The 23562-nt window shown below is 44.2% G+C and overlaps 1 protein-coding gene across 2 annotated transcripts in view; it reads left to right on the forward strand.

The window, feature by feature from the left end:
* The window catches only part of ST13 (ST13 Hsp70 interacting protein), a 1818146-nt gene that overhangs the window by 1345336 nt on the left and 449248 nt on the right, over nt 1–23562 (forward strand). For both annotated transcript variants that reach the window (XM_044076553.1, XM_044076561.1), the window contains exon 9: nt 21466–21582. In XM_044076553.1, coding sequence (XP_043932488.1) covers nt 21466–21582 — 117 coding nt within the window. The remainder of the gene's footprint in view (nt 1–21465; nt 21583–23562) is intronic.

Raw genomic sequence — 23562 nt, forward strand, 5'->3', positions numbered from 1 at the left:
TAGGTGGGGGGCACCAGAGGTGAACCTTTTTGCTTCCCCTCAGAACTATCAGTTGAGCAAATATTGCACCAGAACTCCCCACAGCCAAGCTTGGAAAGTGGATGCCCTGTCCTTTACCTGAAAAAGCCTCTGTCTATGCCTTTCTCCCTCTGCCCCTCCTCTCAAAGGTTCTGTTAAAGATCAAACAGGACAAATCAAGGATAATCCTGATTGCACCAGACTGGCCACGCCAGCACTGGTACCCTCTTTTGTGCAGTCTGACAATGATACAACCATGGCACCTGCCTCACACTCCTTCCTTGCTCTCCCAGCAGGCGGGCCAGATCCTGCACACTCAGCTACAGACCCTGAACCTTGCAGCCTGGCTAATCCCCTGAGGTCATCACCAGCAACCCTCAGTAAGCAGGTGTTGGATGTCATTCTTGAAGCAAGGAGGCCTAGTACTAGGAAATCCTATTCAGGGAATTGGAAAAGATACTGTTCCTGGAGATAGTCTCAGGAAATGGATACAACTGTGCCCAGCTTACCTCTTATACTAGATTACTTAACAGACATGCTCCACAAAGGCCTATCCTTCTCTTCAATTAAGATTCATGCCTCTGCCATCTCAGCTCATTATAATACTGAGCCACCCCTCTTCTCTCATCCTCTGGTAAAACGGTTCCTTAGAGGAGCCAAAAATTTAAGAGCTGCCAGGAGAGCTCCCACTCCAGCCTGGGACCTTAACTTTGTATTGGAAAAGCTCACGCTTCTGCCCTTTGAACCTGCTGCCTCAGCAGTTAAAATTCCTGTCATGGAAAATAGCTTTACTTCTAGCCATCACTTCAGCAAGAAGAGTGTCTGAACTGCAGGCCTTCATGGCAGTGGAACTCTTCATTATCTTCCCATGCAGACAGAGTTTCCCTCAGGACTAACCCATCTTTTATGCCCAAGGTGGTGTCTAGTGTGGCTTTAAACCAGTCCATTAATTTGCCAACTTTTTTCCTAATCCTCAAAATAAAGGGGAAAGGATCCTGCATTCCCTGGACATGCACAGGCAGCTTAGGTTCTGTCTGGACAGGACTACGCCTGTCGGAAAATCTGACCAGCTGCTAGTCAGCTTTGCTGCAGGGGCAGAGGGCAAGGCCATTTCAAAGCAAACCATTTCTAAATGGGATAGCACACTGCATCCATTTGTGCTGCAAACACCATGGGAAACCTAACCCACAGGGGATCAGAACACATTCCACTAGGGCTACATATACTTCTACAGCATTTCTCAGGGGAGTCCCTACCAGGGACAATCCCTGGAAGCTGCAACCTGGAGCTCTCTACACACTTTCACCAAGCATTACCACTTGCCTATCTTTTCTAAATCCAGAGCTGGATTTGCCACAGCAGTCTTACAAAGCCTGATTGCCAGCCCTAATGCTTAACTACCTCCACCCTTCCTTAGCTTTGGGAATCAACCCAAATGTGATGACTGCAACAGTGAAACACGAAGAACATAGTACAGTTGTGTACACTTACCATGAATGTAGATGTTCGAGTGTATTCACTGTTGCAGTCCTGGATGATGATAGTGTTTCACTGTTAGTCATTACATTTGGGGTAATCTGCTTGCAGGTTGCCCTCAGTCGGCCTGATTAACAAAGTCTTGGGTCCTGCATCAGTTGCTGTCCCTTTTTCCATGACGTCAGATTGTCAGGGGTATAAAACATGCAGCCGACGCCATTACATCAGTCTTTCTGGCCGTGCGGTGCCCGAAGCAGAAGCAGTTGGCAAATACCGGTCGGCCAACTCCTGAAATTTTCTATTTCGAGTTTCAGAACCGAAGTCTTCAGCTAAAAGCCAAGTACCCCGTTGGGGAAAATTTTTCTTGCTCCTTTCCGATGTCAGTAAAAGTTAATAATTGCATTACTTGTGGAAAGCAAATTACTTCATAAAGATTTTCATTCGTACTGTATTCCTTGCCTAGGCCCTGACCACGACGTACCTTGTTGTCGGATTTGTACTTTATTTAATCAGCGCTCTGTCCATCGTTGGTATATTTTTGCCTCTAAATATTTCTGTTCTCAGTTTAATTATCCAGAAATGTCGTCTGTTCGCCATTAGACTACCGGAATTCCGAAAAAACACAAAGATAAAGACAGGCTGCCGAGGTCCAAAACTGCCGACTACGATTCTAAGCCAATCGCCAGTTCGCCGGTACTCAGTGAGACGCTTTTGCAGCCCCTGATACCTGCTACTTCTGATTCGCAGGCCTTTACTGAGACCCATTTTGAGTCCGGTATGCCGCAAGATACCTAAACTATGGAACCTGCAGATGTCTCTACCTTGGATGGGTCGGAGCTGCTGTGCAGGCACCGGCTTTTGAGGGTGTATTCAGACCTATGGACTTGCACATTAAATCGACGTTTCCTTTATTAATAAGGCTTAAATCTCGATCCATGTCTAAAAAAAACGAAGCCCAGGCCAAATGCTCAGGCCTCTGTGCCTAAACAAAAGATGGAGAACATCGATGTCTGTGCTGTGACTGAAACCTGGTTCAAGGCTCCTGAGAGCACCCCGGCACTATCAGGTTTTACCTCATATCATGCGTTCCGGCCCCAAAACCCGGACCATACCACAAAAGGAGGGGGTGTATCCATATTCATCAAGGATACCCACACCTCCAGGTTGGTGGCTACGCACGAAGCATCGGAAACCATCCAGGTGCAATTAACCATAGGCAAAACTGCTCTACAATTTGTAGCATGCTACAGGCCACCCTCTCAAACTCAGGAAACCCATACAGCCTTCCTGAAGACACTGGAGGGTATAAATGTATCACCAAACACCATCATATTGGGTGACTTCAACTACCCGAATATAGACTGGGAACATTACTCAAGCCCCAACTTTCTAGCCCAAAGGTTCCTGGAGTTCATAAATTCAAATGCCATGGAACAACTAGTCACCGTCCCCACAAGAGGAGAAAATATACTAGATCTCATCATCACAAACATGGGGACAAAATGCTCCACACCGGAAGTATATCCCTCTTTGGTGAGATCAGATCATAAACTAATCTCACTAAAAATCCACATCCCGCCCCCACCCCAAACAAAAAAGACCACAGTGAAGAACTTCTCTAAAGCAAACTTCACACTAATCAAGACAGGTGTGGTATCCTTCAAGGCCCCAGAGCCAATGGAAACCACAACCCAAGCTGCAGAAGCCCTTACAAATGCCTTCTATGAACACCTTCAGGACTGCATGGATCAGGCAATCCCAAATAAAACCAAGACTCTTTCCACCAAGGGCAAACGTCCAGTCTGGTGGACCCCAGCCATAAACAAACTTTACCATAAGAGGAGAAAGCTATTACATGATAGAGCAAAATCCCAAAAAGGGAAGGCATCGTTGATCAGTACTAGCAAGAAACTACGATCCCTCATAAAGTCATCAAAGGCCAACTTTGAGAAAAAATTGCCATAGATTCAAAAGACAATCATAAGGCCTTCTTCAGCTATGTCAGAAACCTGGGTGGAAACTCCCAGATATGCTCAGAATTGGTCCAAAATGATACAAAAATCACTGAGCCCACAGACATTGCCAACATACTGGCATACAGGTTCAGCGCAAACTTCACCCCCCTCTCCCCCCCAAAAGGAGAGATAACTATCCCAACAGAGTGTAGCCTCCCAGACATCTCAAATGCGCAGGTGAAAGCTGCTCTCTCTAAAGCTAAAAACACAGCATCAATGGGACCGGATGGTGTCCCCGGCTGTGTGCTACATGAACTCAATGAAGAACTAAACCCGCACATAAGGCAGCTGTTTAATCTTAGCCTTACCACAGGATATGTGCCCAAGGAGTGGCGTACGGCAACTGTGGTCCCCTTCCACAAAGGTGGTGCCTCTACGGACCCCGGTAATTACCGCCCCATAAGCTTAACAAGCCTGGTCTGCAAAGCTATGGAGAGGATCATAATGGAACTCATAAACAAGGACATGGGGGACTTGCAGACCTTGGACCCAACCCAGTTTGGCTTTGTCAAAGGCAGATCTTGCCTTTTGAACCTGGTCTACTTCTTCGAAACAGTTACTAAGGCCATTGAGGGAAAGGCAGTCCATACAGCCTACCTTGACCTTGCAAAAGCTTTCGACACAATACCCCACTCGGGTATCATAGAGAAACTTACCAGCTTAAATGTAAACCCATATGTCACAAGATGGGTTGCAAACTGGCTAAAGGACAGAACCCACAGGGTTAGAGTTGCTGGAGCCATGTCAGACTCCAAGCCGGTTACAAGTGGTGTCCCACAGGGTTCAGTCCTTGGCCCCCCTATTGTTCGGCATCTACTTCTCAGAAGTACAGGCAAACATAGGAGGACTATGGCTGACGAAGTTTGCGGATGACTGCAAACTGGGTGCCATAGTAGATAGTACATCGGACACAGACATCCTTCAGAGGGGTCTCACGGAAACTGATAGCTGGTGCCAGAGCCATGGCCTGAAGTTAAACGCAAAAAAGTGTATAGTCATACCCTTCGGGAAAAACAAGGTAACCCCAAGCTACCATATAGGTGGCAACCCACTAAGCACAGAAGAGGTTATCAGGGACCTGGGTACCCAGGTTGACAGTGGCCTCTCGTTTGACACTCACGTTGCTAAAGTTGTTCAAAAGACCTTCTACATTGCCCATCTGATCATGAAGGGATTCACATCCAGATCCAGTGAGGTCATTGTTCCCCTGTACTCTTCACTTATCAGACCAATGATAGAGTACAATGCCCCATTCGGGATGTATCTCACCCGACACCTTCAGCAATTGGAGAGATCCAAAAAGTTCCTCACCAAAAGGATAAAGGGACTCCAAAACCTGTCATATACTGCCAGACTAAAGAAACTCCAACTCTATTCAGTTACATACCGTCTGCTCAGAGGTGACCTGTGCCTGACATACAAGGCCATGACCAACCCGGAATTAATGGACATGCTCCACCTCAAAAAAATCCAAATCCACCAGAACCACTAGAGCAAGTGACTTAAACCTTAGCACGGATATAAATAGGACGTGCTGGAGGGATAGATTTATCACCCAGAGACTCCCCATGCTGTGGAATAAAATCCCGGTCCATGTAAGGCAGAGCACCTCACTGGCTCTGTTCAAGAGAAATCTTGACCGGTGGATGGGAGATCGTAGGTTTACCCCTGGAATCATCTCTGTGTCACTGCTGGACAGAGGCACAACAAACTAATGGGCACATTATTTCTAACATAAGGGGTGGCGTAAGCCACATAACTTTAGGCTAGGCTTATAAATGCCTTAGGGCAGATAGCCTAGTATAAACCTATGAACCTATAAAAATTGCTGAAGATCTAATAACTCTAATCAGGGGTAGTACCCCCCCCCCCCTCCAAGAGGCCTAGGGCTGAGCTGGATTATGAATCTTATGATCAGGATTCTGTTTTTTCTGACTCTTCTGATGACCTGTATTTGTCCATACCTACTTATGAGGATTCTGATGCAGAGGACTCTATTCCCTCTGCTTCCCCTCCTGAGGATTTTTCTTATGGGGAAACCTTACATACTCTGAGGGATCATTTTCACTGGGAAAGCCAGGAATTTTTCTGATTCAAAAAAGAGGCTTAGGGATTTCTTTCTCCTACCTCAGCATAGACCTTTGGGCTTTTCCTTCTGTACTAGACATGGTTTATGATGCTTTCTCGGAATCCAGTTTGGCCCCTGATTCCCTGCCTCCTGCTCCCAGTAAACCTGACCGATACTACAGGGTCCCGGAGTCCTATAAGTACCTTTTCAAAAATCATATTGCAGATCCAGAGACTATTTCACAGGGGCCCAAGGGCATTAAGTCTTCTTCTAAAAATCCTACCCCTTCTGATGGAGACTCCAGGGCGCTGGATAGATGGGGTAAAAAGGTTTATACTTCAGCAACCTTTGCAATTAGAGCTTTAAACTGCCAATTTCATATGTTAAAATATCAGCAACATGTTATTGGACTGCTTAAACAGAAAATGTTAATTCCTGACTCTGTGGAAAATAAAGACTTACAGGATTTTATGCATTCTGCTGAACGAGTTGGAAAACGTACTTTGCAATGTGGTTTTGAATCTTCAGAGGCCTCTTGCAGGGCTGCTGTTACTGGGTCTGTGCTTAGAAGGCATGCTTGCCTTAAGGAGCAATCTTTGCCTGATCATGTTAAAGCTAAATTGTTGGATGCTCTTTCAAAATCAGGACCGCCTGTTTGGCAACAAGGCTGAAAAAGTTCTTAAAAAGATGGAAGATAAAGCTAAATCTATGCAAACTGTTAAAGATTTTTTACAAGTTCGGCCTCCTAGATTTAGTAGATGCTAGCCTTCTAAGAATTGGTTCTTTCCAGCCCCTTCCAGGTCTTCTCAAGCCAAACCCAGACACAGCAAAAAAAAAAAAAAAAAGGTTTCAGTCCCAGGAGACTCACAGAACTAAGCAGTGGGAGGTCTCCACTTCCAAGTCTGGGAATAACAAGACACCCCCTACGGTAAACTGTCTCAATGACTTCCTTTTAAAACTTCCAAGCACTTATCTTCTGACTGCCCCTTTGGGGGGAAAGATTGCTCTTCATGCAAAGAACTGGGAACTCATTACCCAGGACAAATGGGTTTTAAATATAATGTCCCAGGGATACAGATTTCACTTCTACATGTTGCCAACGCAAAGTGGATGGCCGGACCTACCCCCAAATCAGTGGGCAGAGGCTCAAAAACAAGTACCTTCTCTCTTAAGCATAGGGGGCTATTCAACTGGTACCAGAAGAGGAAAAGGGACAAGGTTTCTACTCAAGACTTTTCCTGGTACCCAGAAAATACAAATCATGGTGTCCAATCATGGATCTGTCTACTCTGAACACCTTTCTGGAGATTCCAAAATTCAAGATGCTGACTCTTCACCAGTTACTTCCTATGCTAAGCAAAGACACCTAATTGGCAACACTAGATTTAAGAGGCATACTTGCACATCCCAATCAGGGAATCTTGCAGAAAATACATACGCCTCAAAGCAGGCTACATGCACTATCAGTTCTCTGCACTGCCCTTTGGCTTATCTACTGCACCCAGGGTATTCACAAAGTGCCTAGCTCCAGCGATTGCATTTTGCAGGCAAAGAAGTATTCAAATATACCCATACCTGGACGATTGTCTAATTCAGGCAGAAAGCCAGGACATACTTTTTGAATCATCTGGCATCTGTAAAAAGGGTTCTGACTTGTCTGGGGTACACCATAAACGAAAAGAAATCACAACTGGTACCCTGTCAACAAATTACATTCCTGGGAGCAAGCTTGAATACAATTTCCCAGATGGCTTAACTCACGCCAGAAAAACAAACTCATTTGACAACCTACATCAAACAAGTGGCCACCAAAACCCTGCTATCTGCAAGACAAATGCTGCAAGCCTTGGGGTTCATGGCCTCCTGCATTCTTTTAATTCTATATGCAAGACTGCATATGAGGAAACTACAGTGGTATCTAAAAGGCCTATGGAGTCAACATTCTCACAGCCTAGAAACAATGATTCCCATCATACCTTGCCTACGTCTAGAGTTCCTTTGGTGGGCAGAGGCCTGCCACCAAAACAAGGGACTACCTTTCACACCACCCCCTGCTGCCCAAAACCTAACCGATGCATCAGACTATGCATGTGGGGCTCACCTGGCTGGGAAATGCATTCAGGGCAAATGGAACCCAAGTCAAATGCACCTGCATATCAATCAAAAAGAAATCTTAGCTGTACAGAATGCTCTGGCAGCCTTCAAGGACTACATTCTTCCAGGACAACTAATGGTAAAGACTGACAACACCACGGTTATGTGGTACATAAACATGCAGGGGGGTACACATACTTACCCCCTCTGCAGACTAACCATGGCATTGTGGAACACGGCCTTGAGCAGGTGGACTAAGCAGAAACCTCATGGACCCACATGAGTGAAAACTGGAACAAAGGATTTTCAACATGTTGACAAGTGAGTGGGGGAGCCCAGATATAGACCTGTTTCCCTCCCCCCAAAACAACCAATTGGACAAATGTTGCACAAGGACTCCCCACAAACAAGCCTGGAAAGTGGATGCTCTGTCGTTCAGCTGGAAAAACCGATCAGTCTATGCCTTCCCCCCACTGCCTCTGCTCTTCAAAGTACTACTAAAAGTCAAACAGGACAAATCAATGATGATTTTGATTGCTCCAGACTGGCTGCGCCAGCACTGGTACCCCCTCATGCGCAGTGTGTCACGGTCATCTCCATGGCACCTGGCTCAGACTCCTTCCCTGCTGTCTCAGCAGGAGTACCAGATTCTGCACCCTCAACTTCCAACACTGAACCTTGCAGCCTGGCTAATTACTTAAATTCTCCCTTACCATCCCTCAGCAAACCTGTGATGGATGTCATCTTCGAGGCAAGGAGGCCTAGTACTAGTAAATCTTATGCTGAAAAATGGAAAAGATTCTGTGCCTGGAATCAGTCTGAAGGGATGGGCACAGCAACGCCCAATTTACCTCCGATTTTTACAATACTTAACTGATATGCTTCACAAGGGCCTGTCTTTTTCCTCCATTAAAATCCACGCCTCAGCCATTTCAGCTCATTATAAAACAGAACCTCCCCTCTTCTCTCATCCACTGCTCAAGCAGTACCTCAGAGGGGCCAAAAATTTGAGACCACCCAGGAGAGCTCCAACCCCAGCCTGGGACCTTAACTTTGTATTGGAGAAACTCACTCTCCCTCCTTTCAAGCCAGCTGCTTCTGCAGACTTAATTTCTTTCTTGGAAAACTGCTTTTCTTTTAGCAATCACTTCAGCTAGAAGGGTATCTGAATTACAGGCCCTTATGGCAGTGGAGCCTTTCATCATCTTTCATGCGGACAGGGTATCACTCAGGGCCAAATCCTTCCTTTATGCCCAAGGTGGTATCCAGTGTGGCTCTTAGTCCATTCATTTGCCAACCTTCATTCCCAATCCACAGAACAAAGGGGAATGGATTCTGCATTCCATGGATGTGCACAGACAACTTAAATTCTACATGGACAGGACTAAACCTCAAAGAAAATCTGAACTGCTGGTAGCATTTGCTGCAGGGGCAGAGGGGAAGGCTATTTCAAAACAAACCATTTCTAAATGGATAAGCCATTGCATTCATTTCTGCTCTAAGCACCGTGGAAAACCCCAGAGAATCAGACCTCACTCCACCAGGGCTGCATCTACTTCTACAGCCTTTCTCAGAGGCGTTCCTACCAGGGACATCTTAGAAGATGCTACTTGGAGTTTTGTACATACTTTCACCAAGCATTACCATTTGCCACTTTTCTCTAAATCCAGAGCTGGCTTTGCCACTGCAATTTTGCAGGGCCTTGTAGCTGGTCCTAATGCTATCTAAACTCCTCCTCCCAACCATAGTTTTGGGACTCTACCCAAATGTAATGACTGCAGCAGTGAAACATGAAGACCATAGTACAGTTGTGTACACTTGCCATAAATGTAGATGTTCGAGTGTATTCACTGTTGCAGTCCTGGTTACCCTCCCTCCTTCCCCCTAACTTCTTTTGGCTATACCTCTACTTTCCGTTACTATGCTTAAAAGCCTTTTTGGTGTATTTACTTTTTTGTTGGAGGTATACCTTTGTGTTTTTATGTTTAATTGCTCCCCATTAGGAGGGCACCTGACATATCTGGGGCAAGAAAAACTGATGTAATGGCAAGAAAAACTGATGTAATGGCATTGGCTGCATATTTTATACCCCTGATGTCATGGAAGAAGGGACAGCAACTGATGCAGGACCCAAGACTTTGTTAATCAGGCCGACTGAGGGCAACCTGCAAGCAAATTACCCCAAATGTAATGACTGCAACAGTGAATACACTCTGACATCTCCATTTATGGTAGGTGTATACAACTGTACTTTACTCTCCCTCCAGCCCCCCCCCCCCCGACTTTTGTTTTTACCTATCCTTTTTGGTTTGGCATATCTTATACGATGTGTATTTGCTTTTTGCTGGGGGTGTTCCTTACCATATGACCTGACGTCATGGAAGAAGCAACAGCATCCAATGCAGAAATCCCAAGACTCTGGTATTCAGGCCGGCTGAGGGCTTACCTGCAGGCAGGTAACCCAAATGTGATGACTGCAGCAGTGAATACCCTCTTACATCTACATTTATGTTAAGTGTACACAACTGTACTTTGTCAGGCCTTTGTTTCCAAGACCTTTTGTAGTAGGGTTTCTTCTTTGGTGCTTTATCTTGAAAATCAACATCTTAAGCTTCTTGCTAAAGGCATGATGGAGGGAACTTCCCACTCCCAGGAACAGCAATCTGTAAAGAAGGCTAAGCAATCTAGGCTGGAGTAATCTGCTGTACAGCCTCGCTGGGCATCTCTCCCATGGCGAGAACCCGGAGGTTCGCCCAGCTTCATCATTGGATTCCTCTGCCCCTTCTGGGATGGAGGCTGGCAGGGATCCGACTTTAGGCACTTTGGAGGGGGCATTGCAGACGTCCACTTCAGAAGTTCAGGGGGAACTGCAGCTGATTATCTCTGAGGGGCCTAGAGGTGTTATCAAATTTTAGTCAGAGAAGTCTGTACTGTCAATATTGAATGCTGTCCAGGGTCGGAGCCTTCTAAATGTTATAAGGTGGATGTCGTATTATAGCAAAAGTAGAAGACTAAACCTATTTCTCCAGTTCCTAAGGATCCACAGAGTAAATGGCAGTCCTTCACTCGGGTTGTTTTAGTGCTAATGGATTTAAAACCTCCTCAGGGAGTTTCTGTTCCAGCACCACCACCACCCCTCGGTCCTCTACCCCCCTGAAGAAACCCCATTGTCTATCCTCTAAAAACCAAGAGCTCAGTAGATGGCTATACCATACTCCCAAAGTGAATCTTAATAACATGTTCTCCTATCAGCTCCTGTCTGATACATCATTGTCTTTTGTTCAGCATTGGCCAGTTCCTGCTGCATGCCTATGTACATATCATCCCTTATCCCCTAATCATCCCAGGACTTGAACCCTTTTTTTCTTCAGTCTTCAGCCCTGTCTTACCACCACCAACTTGACCTTAATATTCCTGTCTGTTCTATACCCTTCAGTTGTCCTAGCACTAAATTCCCATTTCTACCAGTAACATCAGCATCAACCCCTTTTTCTCATTTTGTGCATGAGGTTTGGGTGTCATTGTAACAAGGACTGACACTTCAAGCCATTGTTCACACTGAAGGGTGACTACCGCCTTCTGCTACCATACTCTGCAAATTGGATCACCTGGCTAACTCAGCCATTTGTTTATTCTTCTGTCATCTGAACTGCTAGTCTGTCTTCTCCCCCATGGTAAATACAGAATGCCTTTGATTCAGTCCACCCCAAAAGCCCTAAGTGGAGCGCAACCATTCTTCCACCACACTTGAACTTCCCCTTTCCAGCTGCATGCTGTAACTAATCATGATTCCTACACTGTCTGACTTGCATATCTAGTTCTTGATAAACAACACTCTAGAACCAAATTTATCACCCCCTCCCCATTGCTGGATGTAATAATTTTGGAGTGTAGGTATACACCTGCCCTTTATTAAGAAGGATGTATGTGTCTTCAGGTGCCTTTATTGGACAAATCTTCCTTATTGTGCTCGTAACCCTTCCCAAACAAAACAAAGTAGTGCTGTGCAGCTTACAAAGAGGTTAATAGCCATGATGTTCTTCGTCTCACATTGCTGCAGTCATAACCTATGGGTAGTCCGCTGTCCTCTGTCGGCCCGAATACCAAAGAGTTAGGCTGGCGTCGGTCACGGGCGCCCGGAGCTGACGTCAGTACGTAGTAGTACTTAAGCGCATGACCGACGCCATATCCTCAGCCTTTCTTGCCGCGTGGTCCGAAGCAGAAGCAGCATTTGCAAGTGCCGTTCGGCGTTCTGAAATTTTCAGTTTTCGAGTTTCAGACCGAAGACCAAGTTGGGCTAAGTACCCCGTTGGGGACAATTTTTGTCTTTTCTTACCTCAGTTAATCCGGATGTCAGAAAAAGTTAATTGTATTTCTTGTGGGAAACAGATACCTCATAGGGACTATCATTCTCTCTGTATTCCTTGCTTAGGGCCTGAGCACGACGTAGTCGGGTGTCGCTTTTGCGCTAGATTTAATAAGCGCACCATTAAACGCAGATTAGACTGTGCTAGGCTTGTTTTCGGTAAGCGGTGTAACTACAACATGCCATCGGATCCTCCGACGCCCGCTACCGCAAAAAAGCGAAAAGATAAATCCTTAAGGTCTAAACCTGATGAGTCATCCGTTGCGGACGCCGGTTCTATGGAATCTACGGTTGAATCTGTGGATCCAGCCGAGGTCTCTGCTGAATCCCAGGGGGAACCTTTACTTTTGCAGGAGTTGGCCTCTCGGGAGTTAGGTCAGGCCGAGGGTGCTTCTCAAGTTTCTGTGGTTCCATCCTTACAAAAGGTTATTAGGCCTTCTACTTCAGTCACTAAAGGCCCTGCTAAGGCTAGACCTGGTATTTCTGGTACGGGCCACAGCCCTGGTTCTTCAGGCTCTGTTCCTAAAAAACATATTTTGAAAATGGCAGAGGATTTGATTACTTTGATCAGGGGTTCTATGCCCCCTCCAGAGAAGAGGCCTAGGGTGGAGACTGATTTAGAGGGAATGGAGCATTCCTCAGATTACTCTGAGTCCTCAGCTGAGGATATTCAGGATTTTCCTCCCTATTCTGATTCGGATGCAGAGGATTCCTGTCCTTCTGCTTCACCTCCAGAGGATTTTTCCTTTTTTGAAACCTTGCATTCCATGAGGGAACATTTCAAGTGGGAAGGTCAGGATTTTTCAGATTCTCATAAGAGGCTTAGGGAATTTTTGTTTTTGCCACAACATAGACCTTTGGCTATTCCCCCTGTTTTGGATGTTGTTCAGGATGTTTTTTCTGAAGCTTCCCTTAATCCTGATTCTTTACCCCCTGCTCCTGTCAAGCCAGACAGGTATTACAGAGTTCCAGAGGCACATAAATATTTGTATAAGAGCCCTAGGGCTGACCCGGAAACTATTATTCAAGGGCCTAAGGGTGTCAGGGCTTCTGTGGTTAAGAATCCAGTTCCTTTGGATAAAGATTCTAGAGCTTTGGATAGGTGGGGTAAAAAAGTGTACACCTCTTCTACGTTAGCTATGAGGGCTTTAAATTGCCAATTCCATATGCTGAAGTATCAGAACTTTGTTAGGTCAATTGAAATCTAAGGTAGATGCTTTATCTGAGGGTATAGAGTGTAAGGAATTGCAGGACTTGGTTCATGCTTCAGATCAAGTTGGTAAACATTCCTTGCAGTGTGGCTTCGATGCCCTTCAGGCTTCTTCCAGGGTGGCTGCTACTGGTTCAGTTATTTGTAGACATGCCTGGCTTAAGGATCAAAATTTGTCAGAGCATGTTAAAGCTCGGATTTTGGATGCTCCCCTTCAATCTGAAGTTCTTTTTGGTTCCCCTGTGGAGTCTGTTGTGAAAAAGATGGAAGACAAAGCTAAGTCTATGCAGACAGTTAAAGAATTTTTGCAAGTGCAACCCCCTAAGTTTAGCAGGAATTGGCCTGCAAGAGGATGGTCTTACCCTTCTTCAGATTTTCAGTCTAAGGGTAGGTCTAGACGTGGTAGGGGCAGGGCTGACGCTCAGGGTTTTTTCAGACCTAGGACTTGGAGTTCTCCTGCACAATCTTCTGGTGAGGGCAGGGGTCAGCCTTTTCGTAAACAGACCCAATGACCTGTATCTCCAGCTGCCAGATCCTTCCTGTCTGGCAGCTCCTCTAGGAGGAAAGTTGGCACTTTTTTCAAACAAAATTGGCATTTGGTCACCCAGGACAAATGGGTGTTGGACATAATAAATCATGGCTACAAGTTTTATTTTCACACTTATCCCCCTTTCAAAGGCATGCCAGATGTACCTCCTCGGCAAAGGCTGGAGGCTCAGGAACAAATTTCTTTGCTTTTACAGATGGGGGCAATCCAGGTGGTACCTCCGTCAGAAGAAGGCCTAGGGTTTTATTCTCGTCTATTCCTAGTGCCAAAGAAAGGAAACACTTGGAGGCCAATTCTGGATTTGTCCATTCTCAATACATACCTGGACATTCCAAAGTTCAAGATGTTAACATTACAGCAACTTCTGCCTCTGCTAGGCAAAGATCACTGGATGGTAACTCTGGATCTCAGAGGCCTATCTTCACATTCCTATCAGGCCCAGCTGCAGGAGATTCCTGCGTTTCGGGCTGGTACTTCTCATTATCAGTTCTCTGCATTGCCCTTTGGTTTATCTACTGCACCCAGGGTGTTCACAAAGGTTCTGGCTCCTGTAATAGCTTTCTTAAGACTGAGGGGAATACAAATTTATCCTTATCTGGACGATTGCCTGATTCTTGCTCAAGACAAAGACAAGTTACTTCAACAGCTACAGTATGTAATGGCAGTTTTAAGGTGCCTAGGGTATTCTGTGAACGAAACAAAGTCCAGTCTAGTACCCTCTCAGGACATGTGCTTTCTGGGTGTGAGACTGAATACAGCCTCTCAGATGGCTTTTCTGACCCCGGACAAACAAAGAACTCTTCACCTATACTTCCAGCAATTATCAGTACTGTCCAGGCTGACTGCAAGGACAGTCCTTCAAGCCTTGGGGTTCATGGCATCTTGCATTCTGGTACTTCCCAATGCCAAACTGCATATGAGGAAGCTACAATGGTATCTCAAAAGTGTATGGACTCAACACTGCCACGATTTGGACACTGTCATTCCGATAATACCTTGCATCCAGAAGGAATTCTTGTGGTGGGCACAGGAATGTCACCTAAACAAGGGACTCTCTGTGATTCGACCAGAGGCGAGTCAGATCTTAACGACGGATGCCTCAGACCTGGCTTGGGGAGCACACTTCAATGGGAAATGGATTCAAGACACGTGGCCTCCCAAACTACAGCATTTGCATATCAACATGGAGATGTTAGCAGTCCAGTTTGCCCTGATGGCTTTCAAGGGCCTACTTCAACCAGGACAGGTGTTGATACAAACAGACAACACTACAGTCATGTGGTACATCAACAAGCAGGGGGGGACCCATTCTTACCCTCTTTGCAGACAAGCTATGATATTGTGGGAGACTGCTCTGGGTTTGCACATCACTCTTCAAGCATGGTTTCTGCCAGGAGCACAGAACTCCCTAGCAGATGTATTGAGCAGACAAATTGTGGATCCCCACGAGTGGAAATTGGTTCCTCAGGTATTTCAACAGTTGACAGTGGCTTGGGGAACTCCAGACATAGATCTGTTCGCTTCTCCTCTAAATTTCCAACTTACAAAATTTTGCACAAAGATGTTTCACCCAAAAGCTTGGAAAGTGGATGCTCTATCTTTCAGTTGGAACAACCTTCACGTCTATGCTTTTCCTCCTCTGCCTCTCCTTACCAAGGTACTCTTGAAGGTCAGGCGGGACAAGCCTTGCATGATTTTAATAGCACCAGATTGGCCACGACAGCACTGGTATCCTTTGCTGAAGAGTTTAATTCAGGAGCCTCCTTGGCCTTTGCCACAGCTTCCTCACTTGTTGTCCCAGTCAAGCAGTCATTTGCTCAATGTCAGGGTGCAGTCCCTGCATCTAACGGCCTGGCGTATTCTGTTTTAGAGCCTGTGGGTTGTCAGCTTCTTCAACAGGTTTTAGATGTCATTTTGGAAGCTAGGCGGCCCAGCACTAGAAAAGTTTATGCTGATAAATGGAAGAGATTTTTTCTTTGGAGCACAACAAAGGGCTTTGATGTCTCGGTACCTAATTTGAGTTTTACACTGCAGTACCTTACTGAATTGCTAGACAAGGGTTTGTCATTTTCCTCTGTGAAGGTTCATGCTGCAGCCATTTCTGCTCACTATGATTGTGACCCTCCTTTATTTTCTCACCCTTTGTTTAAGCAATTTCTTAGAGGGCAAAAATATAAGACCCCCACGTAGAGCTCCTACTCCTTCCTGGGATCTCAATTTTGTGTTGGAGAAGCTTACTTTGCCTCCTTTTGAACCTGCAGCTACGTCTGAATTGAAGTTTTTGTCTTGGAAGACTGCCTTTCTGTTGGCCATTACCTCTGCTAGAAGGGTATCTGAATTGCAGGCTCTCATGGCAGTTGAACCCTTTCTAATATTCCATAAGGATAGAGTTTCTTTGCGTACTAACCCTACTTTCATGCCAAAAGTGATTTCTAATGTGGCCTTGAACCAGTCTATCCATTTGCCTACCTTTTATGCTGATCCCCAAAATAAGGGGGAAAAAATCTTGCATTCTTTGGATATACACAGGCAGTTACGTTATTATTTGAGCAGAACTAAGGAGTTCAGACAGACTCAACAGTTTTGTTTCTTTTGCTTTGGGTTCACAAGGGAAAGCTGTTTCAAAGCAGACTATTTCAAAGTGGATTGGTAATTGTATTGCTTTTTGTTATTCTCATCATGGGAAGGATGTTCCTGCTGGGATTAGACCTCATTCCACTAGGGCTACTGCCACTTCTACTGCTTTTTTGAGGGGTGTAGCTACTAAGGATATTTTGGAAGCAGCTACTTGGAGTTCAGTTCATACTTTTACTAAACATTACCATCTCCCTCTTTTCTCCAGGTCCAGGGCTGGGTTTGCCACTGCAGTCTTACAGGGCATGTTAGCAGCCCCTAATGCTTTTTAGTTTGCCAGCCTCCCTTTTCCTTTGCTTTGGGATTCTACCCACAGGTTGACTGCAGCAATGTGAGACGAAGAACATAGTACAGTTTTGTACCTACCATAAATGTAGATGTTCGAGGATCCACATTGCTGCAGTCCTATTTTCCCTCCCTCCTTCCCCTCTTTAGTTTGGGGTTGTGGTTGTTGTTATTGTTCCTTGGGGATAATTGTTATTTTCTTCCTTTGTGGTTCTGGCCTTTTCTTTAAGGCCTTCTGACATCTGGGGCAAGAAAGACTGAGGATATGGCGTCGGTCATGCGCTTAAGTACTACTACGTACTGACGTCAGCTCCGGGCACCCGTGACCGACGCCAGCCTAACTCTTTGGTATTCGGGCCGACCGAGGACAGCGGACTACCCACAGGTTATGACTGCAGCAATGTGGATCCTCGAACATCTACATTTATGGTAGGTACAAAACTGTACTTTTTATATCTTCACTCCTGACAAATTCCTTTGCTTTTAGTTTGTGGCATCAGTGAAATGTGTGCATCATGTAAAAAGAGCCTAAATTTCAAGCACATCCATCTTTTAAATTATATTGACTTGTAATGGCAATGTCTCTAAAGTAGGATTGTATTAATTAGAAAATATGCCTAATACTGTGTACAGTCACCTAGCTTCCCCCACAGCACTGCTTACTTAACTACATGCAAGACTTGACTATTTACTTGGTCAAGTAACACAGATGGCATTCCTAATCCTGCCTGTCCTTTGCACAAGTCTGGGATAAGGTCCAGTTTACCAAGCCCTTTGCAAGAGCCGCAATGTTTACCTGGACACTATCATAATTCTAGAATTCTCCTTATTTCAAAAATTGCATTCACATTTTAAATGAGGAGAAAAATGTTTCAGAAATAATTTGTAACGCAACTTTTTGTGCACATGCCCAAACTCTATTGAAATTCTAGTGAATGGTGGCCCTCCACCCCCATCTGGCTGGTCCCACTTAGAGCATGAACCGATGTAAGCAGCAAGTCTAACAAGAAGTCTGTGGACAGTAAGGATAGTGTATGATATAACTGCAACATCCTTACCTTCTCTTGTCACTCAAAAGCTTTTACCGTGTGCCCTGCATCAACCAAATGCACAAGTCTTCCCCAATGTAAGAGATTAACACAGATATATTACATGGCCCTCCATACTGAATTCAATCATCTTCCATCTTCCTTTCACAATTTATCACACACCAGTTTCCTCTCAAATATGAGGCCAGTTGGAAGAGGTAGGCAAAATAACAGGAAAACAAAGCAAGTGAAACCCAAATATGAGTTGCTTCAAAATTGACAATTTCCAAACTTCCTTACTACTACCATCGGCCCTTAATAGCCAGGCCTTTCAAGTCTTTGAAAAGCTCCTAACTTCTGCATCCAAGTAAGTTGTAAAAACCAGGTCTGGGTGCTTCGTTTACCTGGCAATCTGTCAGTTTACTGCACCTGCTAACTCTGACTGCAAAACAGGCAGTGTACTATTTTTTTTTTTTAACCTGGCACAGAGGTGGAGCACTGACTGTGACCTAGGTGACAGTCAGTAGCCATGTACTGTAGGAGCCAAGTAGAGAGCAGGAGTAGTAAAGGGGCATGTCCAGCTCACCTCTCTCCCAGAGGTGTAGTTGGTTTCACTCGCAGGCACAGGAGTGGTATGATTTTCCCTGGTGAAAACCAGGGAAACTATAGCTTGCATCTCAGATAAGGGAGCAGGGCTGCTTAGAGGGAAAGTCCCTTGTGAAAAAGGAGGATTGTGAGACTGTCCCCAGTGTGCATGCTTCCTTGGGTGCTGGTCACATTCATGTGGGGATAGGGACAGAAAAGTAGTAAACCTCAAATCACTATTGGCTTTCTAAATGATGCTCCTGTCCTGCCGGAACAATACTAGGCAAGTGAGCACTGGGATCATAGCAAGTGTGATGCCCACCACTGTTACCAGTATGTGATGGCCACCAGTATGTGTCAGCCCAACGTTGGGCCAGTAATCAAGGAGCCTGAATTCTCATCACTGACACTAGAGAGGGACATGCACTCGGAATACACATGGATACACACTGTGTTTACAGATGCAAACCTCTCTGTATCAAGTACAATTTCCCTTAAGAGCACACACGGAATGCGCTCAGCCTGGGATCTAGATGTCGGTCTTCCTCCAGGTCCCCCAATAAGACTCCCCAGTGTTACAGCTTGTCGGATTAGGTCCTCGGCTGAATGTCCAAGCTAAGTCCTCCAGCACCCTGTCTGTAAACCCAGTGCTTTGTGTCCCTGCCCCAAGTAGCTGGCAGACACTGTAAGATTTAATTTACACACAATCACCTGGGAAAGGCTAGCACAGATTACCCGCTCTACCAGCTTTGCCCAGACTGAGGTTGATTCACTGCCACTTTGAAGCTGAGACAGGAAGTTAACACAGATAGCTACAGTACACATCCTAATGTTTATGGCAGTGACTGGGGCCTCCCCTCTTCTCACTGAGCTAATGGACAAAGGCTCTTCCCCAGACCCAACATCTCCAGTCCTGTTCAGCACTGTGGGGTTCCTTTTAAAGGTTTAACAGCTCATTTACGTTTCCCTTATTTTTCTTAAAGTTAACCGCTATTAAAACATGTACATTTAATTCAGCTACAGTAATACATGTATATTTCTCTTCATTTCAGCAGGGTGCATTGTTCATACATTTCAACACAAGCAAAGCTCACAAGTACATTTTCAGCACAAGCATCTTTACAAAATCAGTTTGATATACAAATGTCAAACAGTTCTAATACATTTGTAACAAGCATCTTGAGTAAATCAGTTTGATATTCAAAGGACATATTCTTTACAAAACTCCAACTAGCTGTGCAGGCACTTGCCATATTACAGCAAGCATAGCAATGTACATATATTTAAGTATACATTTTTGAAACCATTTACAAGCATTTATTTCTCACCTCAGAAGTTAAGTAGGGGGCTATAAGTGATGACCTTGATGAAAATGTGTCTACCCATCCATTTGTAAAGACTAGCATTAAAGGTATACAAATGGTTTGCAAGCAGGAAAAAAGTTTGTGCATCACATTTTATAAACTACTCCAGATCAAGTGCTTTTGTCTCAAGACTTCAGAATCTAAAGTAATTTTTGCAAAACTTTAATTCATACAGAGGCACCCACTGATACTAAACACTTCACAAATACTTAGACTAGCACAGTTAAAAAGTGGAAATATTTTTTTGTACTCACCCACTTTAGTGAATGATGTTGTCATGACCTTAGTAGTATTTAAAAAAAAAAAAAAAAAACTAGATTCTGAGTCTAGCTGCCTTTAAACACAAGTTGCTAAGGACTGAAACTTTTTTTTTGTTCAAGTCCAGATAAAAATGGGCTGCAAGGCTAAGCTGCCATAGTAGTTCACTTTCCAAGTTGACACTCTCATAACCAACCTCTTTGGTGCTTTTCCACCTTTTGCAAAAATAAAACACTTTAAACTCAAACATATTCAGTATGCCTTTATCACTTGTGTAATGTCCTTTCTGCTGATGTCATAAATGAGTTTGTAAATAAGCGTAGGAAACACGCATTCTGTTTTTCGTACTTAAAACACTGACAGTTTCTAGGTTTCTGGTTTTGGTTGATGTAGCCTTAAAGGTAGCCAAACTAGTACGTTGACCTGTAGTGGTAACTCATTCCATAGGCTGAGAATGGCTGTATTCCATCCATTAAGCCTTGTTTGTTGGAATAGATTTACACCCTAGTGTGGGTGTTTATAGAGCCAGTGGTTTGTGAGGAAATAGGAGGCCAAATAGGATTGGGTCTTTCATGGCTCAAAAAAGCGAGACACAGATTTCCTTGGAGAAGTTCATAGACTACTCGACTGTGATCATTCAAGTCTCTAATTTCTTTAGTTTACATTTCCTCAGCACTGATTCTTCCTTGTCTGCTGCAGTCAGGAATGTTTTATGTATTTATTTTTTTTTTATTATTATTTATTTTTTTAACATTGGTACTCTGAGGAATTACCTCATTAGTCAATTCATTTTTTAAGCTCAAAATCTTTTGCTGCTATTCTTATGTCAACAAAGAAAATCTAAATTTGCTATTTCCAAAATCTTTTCATTCTTTCTTGAGATTTTAGTCAGGGTTGGGCTTGGTGTTCTGTTGTAACATGTAAAATGTGCAACTAATGCAGATTTGTAGCAAGCTGTCCATTTTTTCTGTTTGAATACAGGAGTAAGTAATGTGGCGCACATATACTGCAACGGTAATACTTTTAATGTGATTTATATTAGAGTTTTGCCTTCCAGGTATTTTGTGTGCAGAACTGTAAGGAAATCAAGTTCAAGAATATATGACCACTGCCATGCAGTAAAGAATGGTAAAATGCTTTGTATAGACATGTACAATTAAAAAAAAAAAGTTTTTTTTATATTTTAGGTGCTGTAGAACCCATTGTTGGTGCAGAGATGGTCAGAACATGATGAACACTATGGAATGAGTGGCAAATTAGACTAACTGCCACAGATTCATTAGTTTAGTTTTTAAATGAGTTAGAGGTTTTAGACAAGTATAAGAATTGATTTTAAAAAAAGGAGGCATGATTGGATGTTTTCATGTAGGCACAACAATGAGTATCATGATTTTTCTTTGCTTTATCTTACACTGCATACTTTGTTGTAACTTAATTACACTGAGTAACTACCTTGACTTCATTACAGAGTTGTAAACTACAAAGCATTTAATCAAATTTCACATTTTTTTCATTAGGCACAGAAAATAGCTGAACACAGGAGAAAGTATGAACGGAAACGAGAAGAGAAAGAAATTCAAGAGAGGATGGAGAGAGTGAAGAAAGCACAAGAGGAACATGAAAGGGCAAGAAGGGTAAGGGAAATTTTCTAGTGTGTTAATGTACACTTAAACCAGATGCCTTATGGGATGGGATTGAGGAAAACCTCACAGTAGCATGATCATAAAAGCCATGTACTTCAGATAAAACTATTTGAGGGAAGTTGTGATTATTTTTTCAGTGGCAGGATGTAAGCTAGTAAAGGTATGGATAGGCTGAGTGCAGTGCTCTTTATTCCCAGTAAATGCCATGATTTTTTTGGGTTCCATCATCATTTGAAACACTCCAGTATTTTTGTCCCCTTATATGGCACTTAAATCACTGGAGACTAGCACATTTACTGTAGCCTACATCCGGCATATAGTTGCATGTACCCATAGTCCACCTTGTTTTAACTAGCAGCTTGATCTTTCTAAAGCATTCATTATAAAGTTATTGAATTAGCGACTCCAGTAGATAATTAAGACGTGGAGCTTCTGAGAGAAGTTTAGGCCTTGGTTGTTGCATAGTATCTGTATGGAGTGGTGGGTCTAGCTCTGCGTCTGCCCAGAGGGCTGATCTAGTGATTTTGAGGAGAGAGCACGGCAGGCAAGACTGTAAGAGTTATAGAAGTTTCATCATGGTCCCATTAGCCCAGTTCTGTAACCTTGTCAGTGTGTGTTCAGTGTAGTCTTGTTAGCCGGTCTGTGGCAGACGTAACCTCAGTCTGCATCCTTTGTTGGGCATGAGGTTTGCAGGAATTTGGTATCTTTGTATTTACTGTTGAGACTGAGACATGGAAGGCCTCAGCTCCTTCCTCGTATTTCTAAAGGATTACTCTCCTCGGAAGCACTAGAAGATGTGGTCCTCCAGTTCCTGGTTTATGCTAGAAACTAAACAAGGGCTTGGGGGTTAGATTTAAACGGTTTTCACCCTAACTTCAGGAGGTTGGCCACCCCCTGAGGGTTATCTGCAGAATATCCTATGCCAGTCTTTGGGATGTCAGCATTACTGTTGTCTCAGTGGGTTTTAATAGCCTGTTCAGTTCAGCCATCTTCATGCATGCACTGGTTTGTGAGTTGCTTGGCAGTTCAGTTGTCATGTTTAACGCATCCTGGCTTTCAAGAAGCTCTATTGCAGTAATCCAGTGTTAATATTTCCTGTATTCCATATATGTGACAAATTTTTGTGATTTTCCTGATCAGGACAGCTGTCCCCAGTACCCCAGGTCCATTGTGGTGTGCCAGTTTCTCCAATTCACCTGTGGTCTATTACCAATTTTTGCTGGGGCCAGCACGGATCTTAAGTGTCATGGGGTGTAAGCACTGTCATTTTTCCAAATGACCTACCTATAACCCCCCTTCCTCTCAGTGTCTGTGGTTAAATCATAAAGGCAAATACTCCATGGAGACGTTGCAGCATATTGCCCCACCACCACATCACGAAAGCTCATCCATGGCCACCCCCTCACCTCCTTTTTGGACCATGCCCCTTATATATGATATCTCTTTTCCACCAGGGATTGTTGCAAGAGACATCCTGAAGAAAGACTTGTTTTGACATCGAGGAAGCTCATTCCATAGTCTTGGGAAGGTATTGCATAGTGTATCACATTCTTCTGTTACTTTTCCTTATTTTTAGTATTTGGTTCTCTGAAATGGTTATGATCAACGTATGATCACTGCTGCATTATCCTTAGTCGTATGGGTTATATCCTGCCAGTGATATAATACCCGGCCAGCTGCCAAAGCTTCATGGCACCTTCCACGCACCCAGTCAGGCAGCTCAAGCTAAGCTGACCAAAAGACAAGTGTGGATGCTAAATCCTTCAACATTTTACTACCACTGAAGAGTACACTCCTCTGAGGCTTTCAAGGATCGATTATCAGCTTGTGCTTTCCTTTGCTGGGCAGATAAGTTTCCCTTGGGGGGGAGCTTCCATTTTCAAGTTTGTTGTTAATTTACTCTTCAGGAAATTGTTGTGATTTAATGGACTGTAGCATACTTTTAAGCTGAGCACTCTGTCTATTTAAAAG

This window comes from Protopterus annectens, chromosome 1.part1 (assembly GCF_019279795.1).
Source record: "Protopterus annectens isolate FY-2018-M chromosome 1.part1, PAN1.0, whole genome shotgun sequence".
In the NCBI taxonomy this organism is placed as follows: Eukaryota; Metazoa; Chordata; order Ceratodontiformes; family Protopteridae; genus Protopterus; species Protopterus annectens.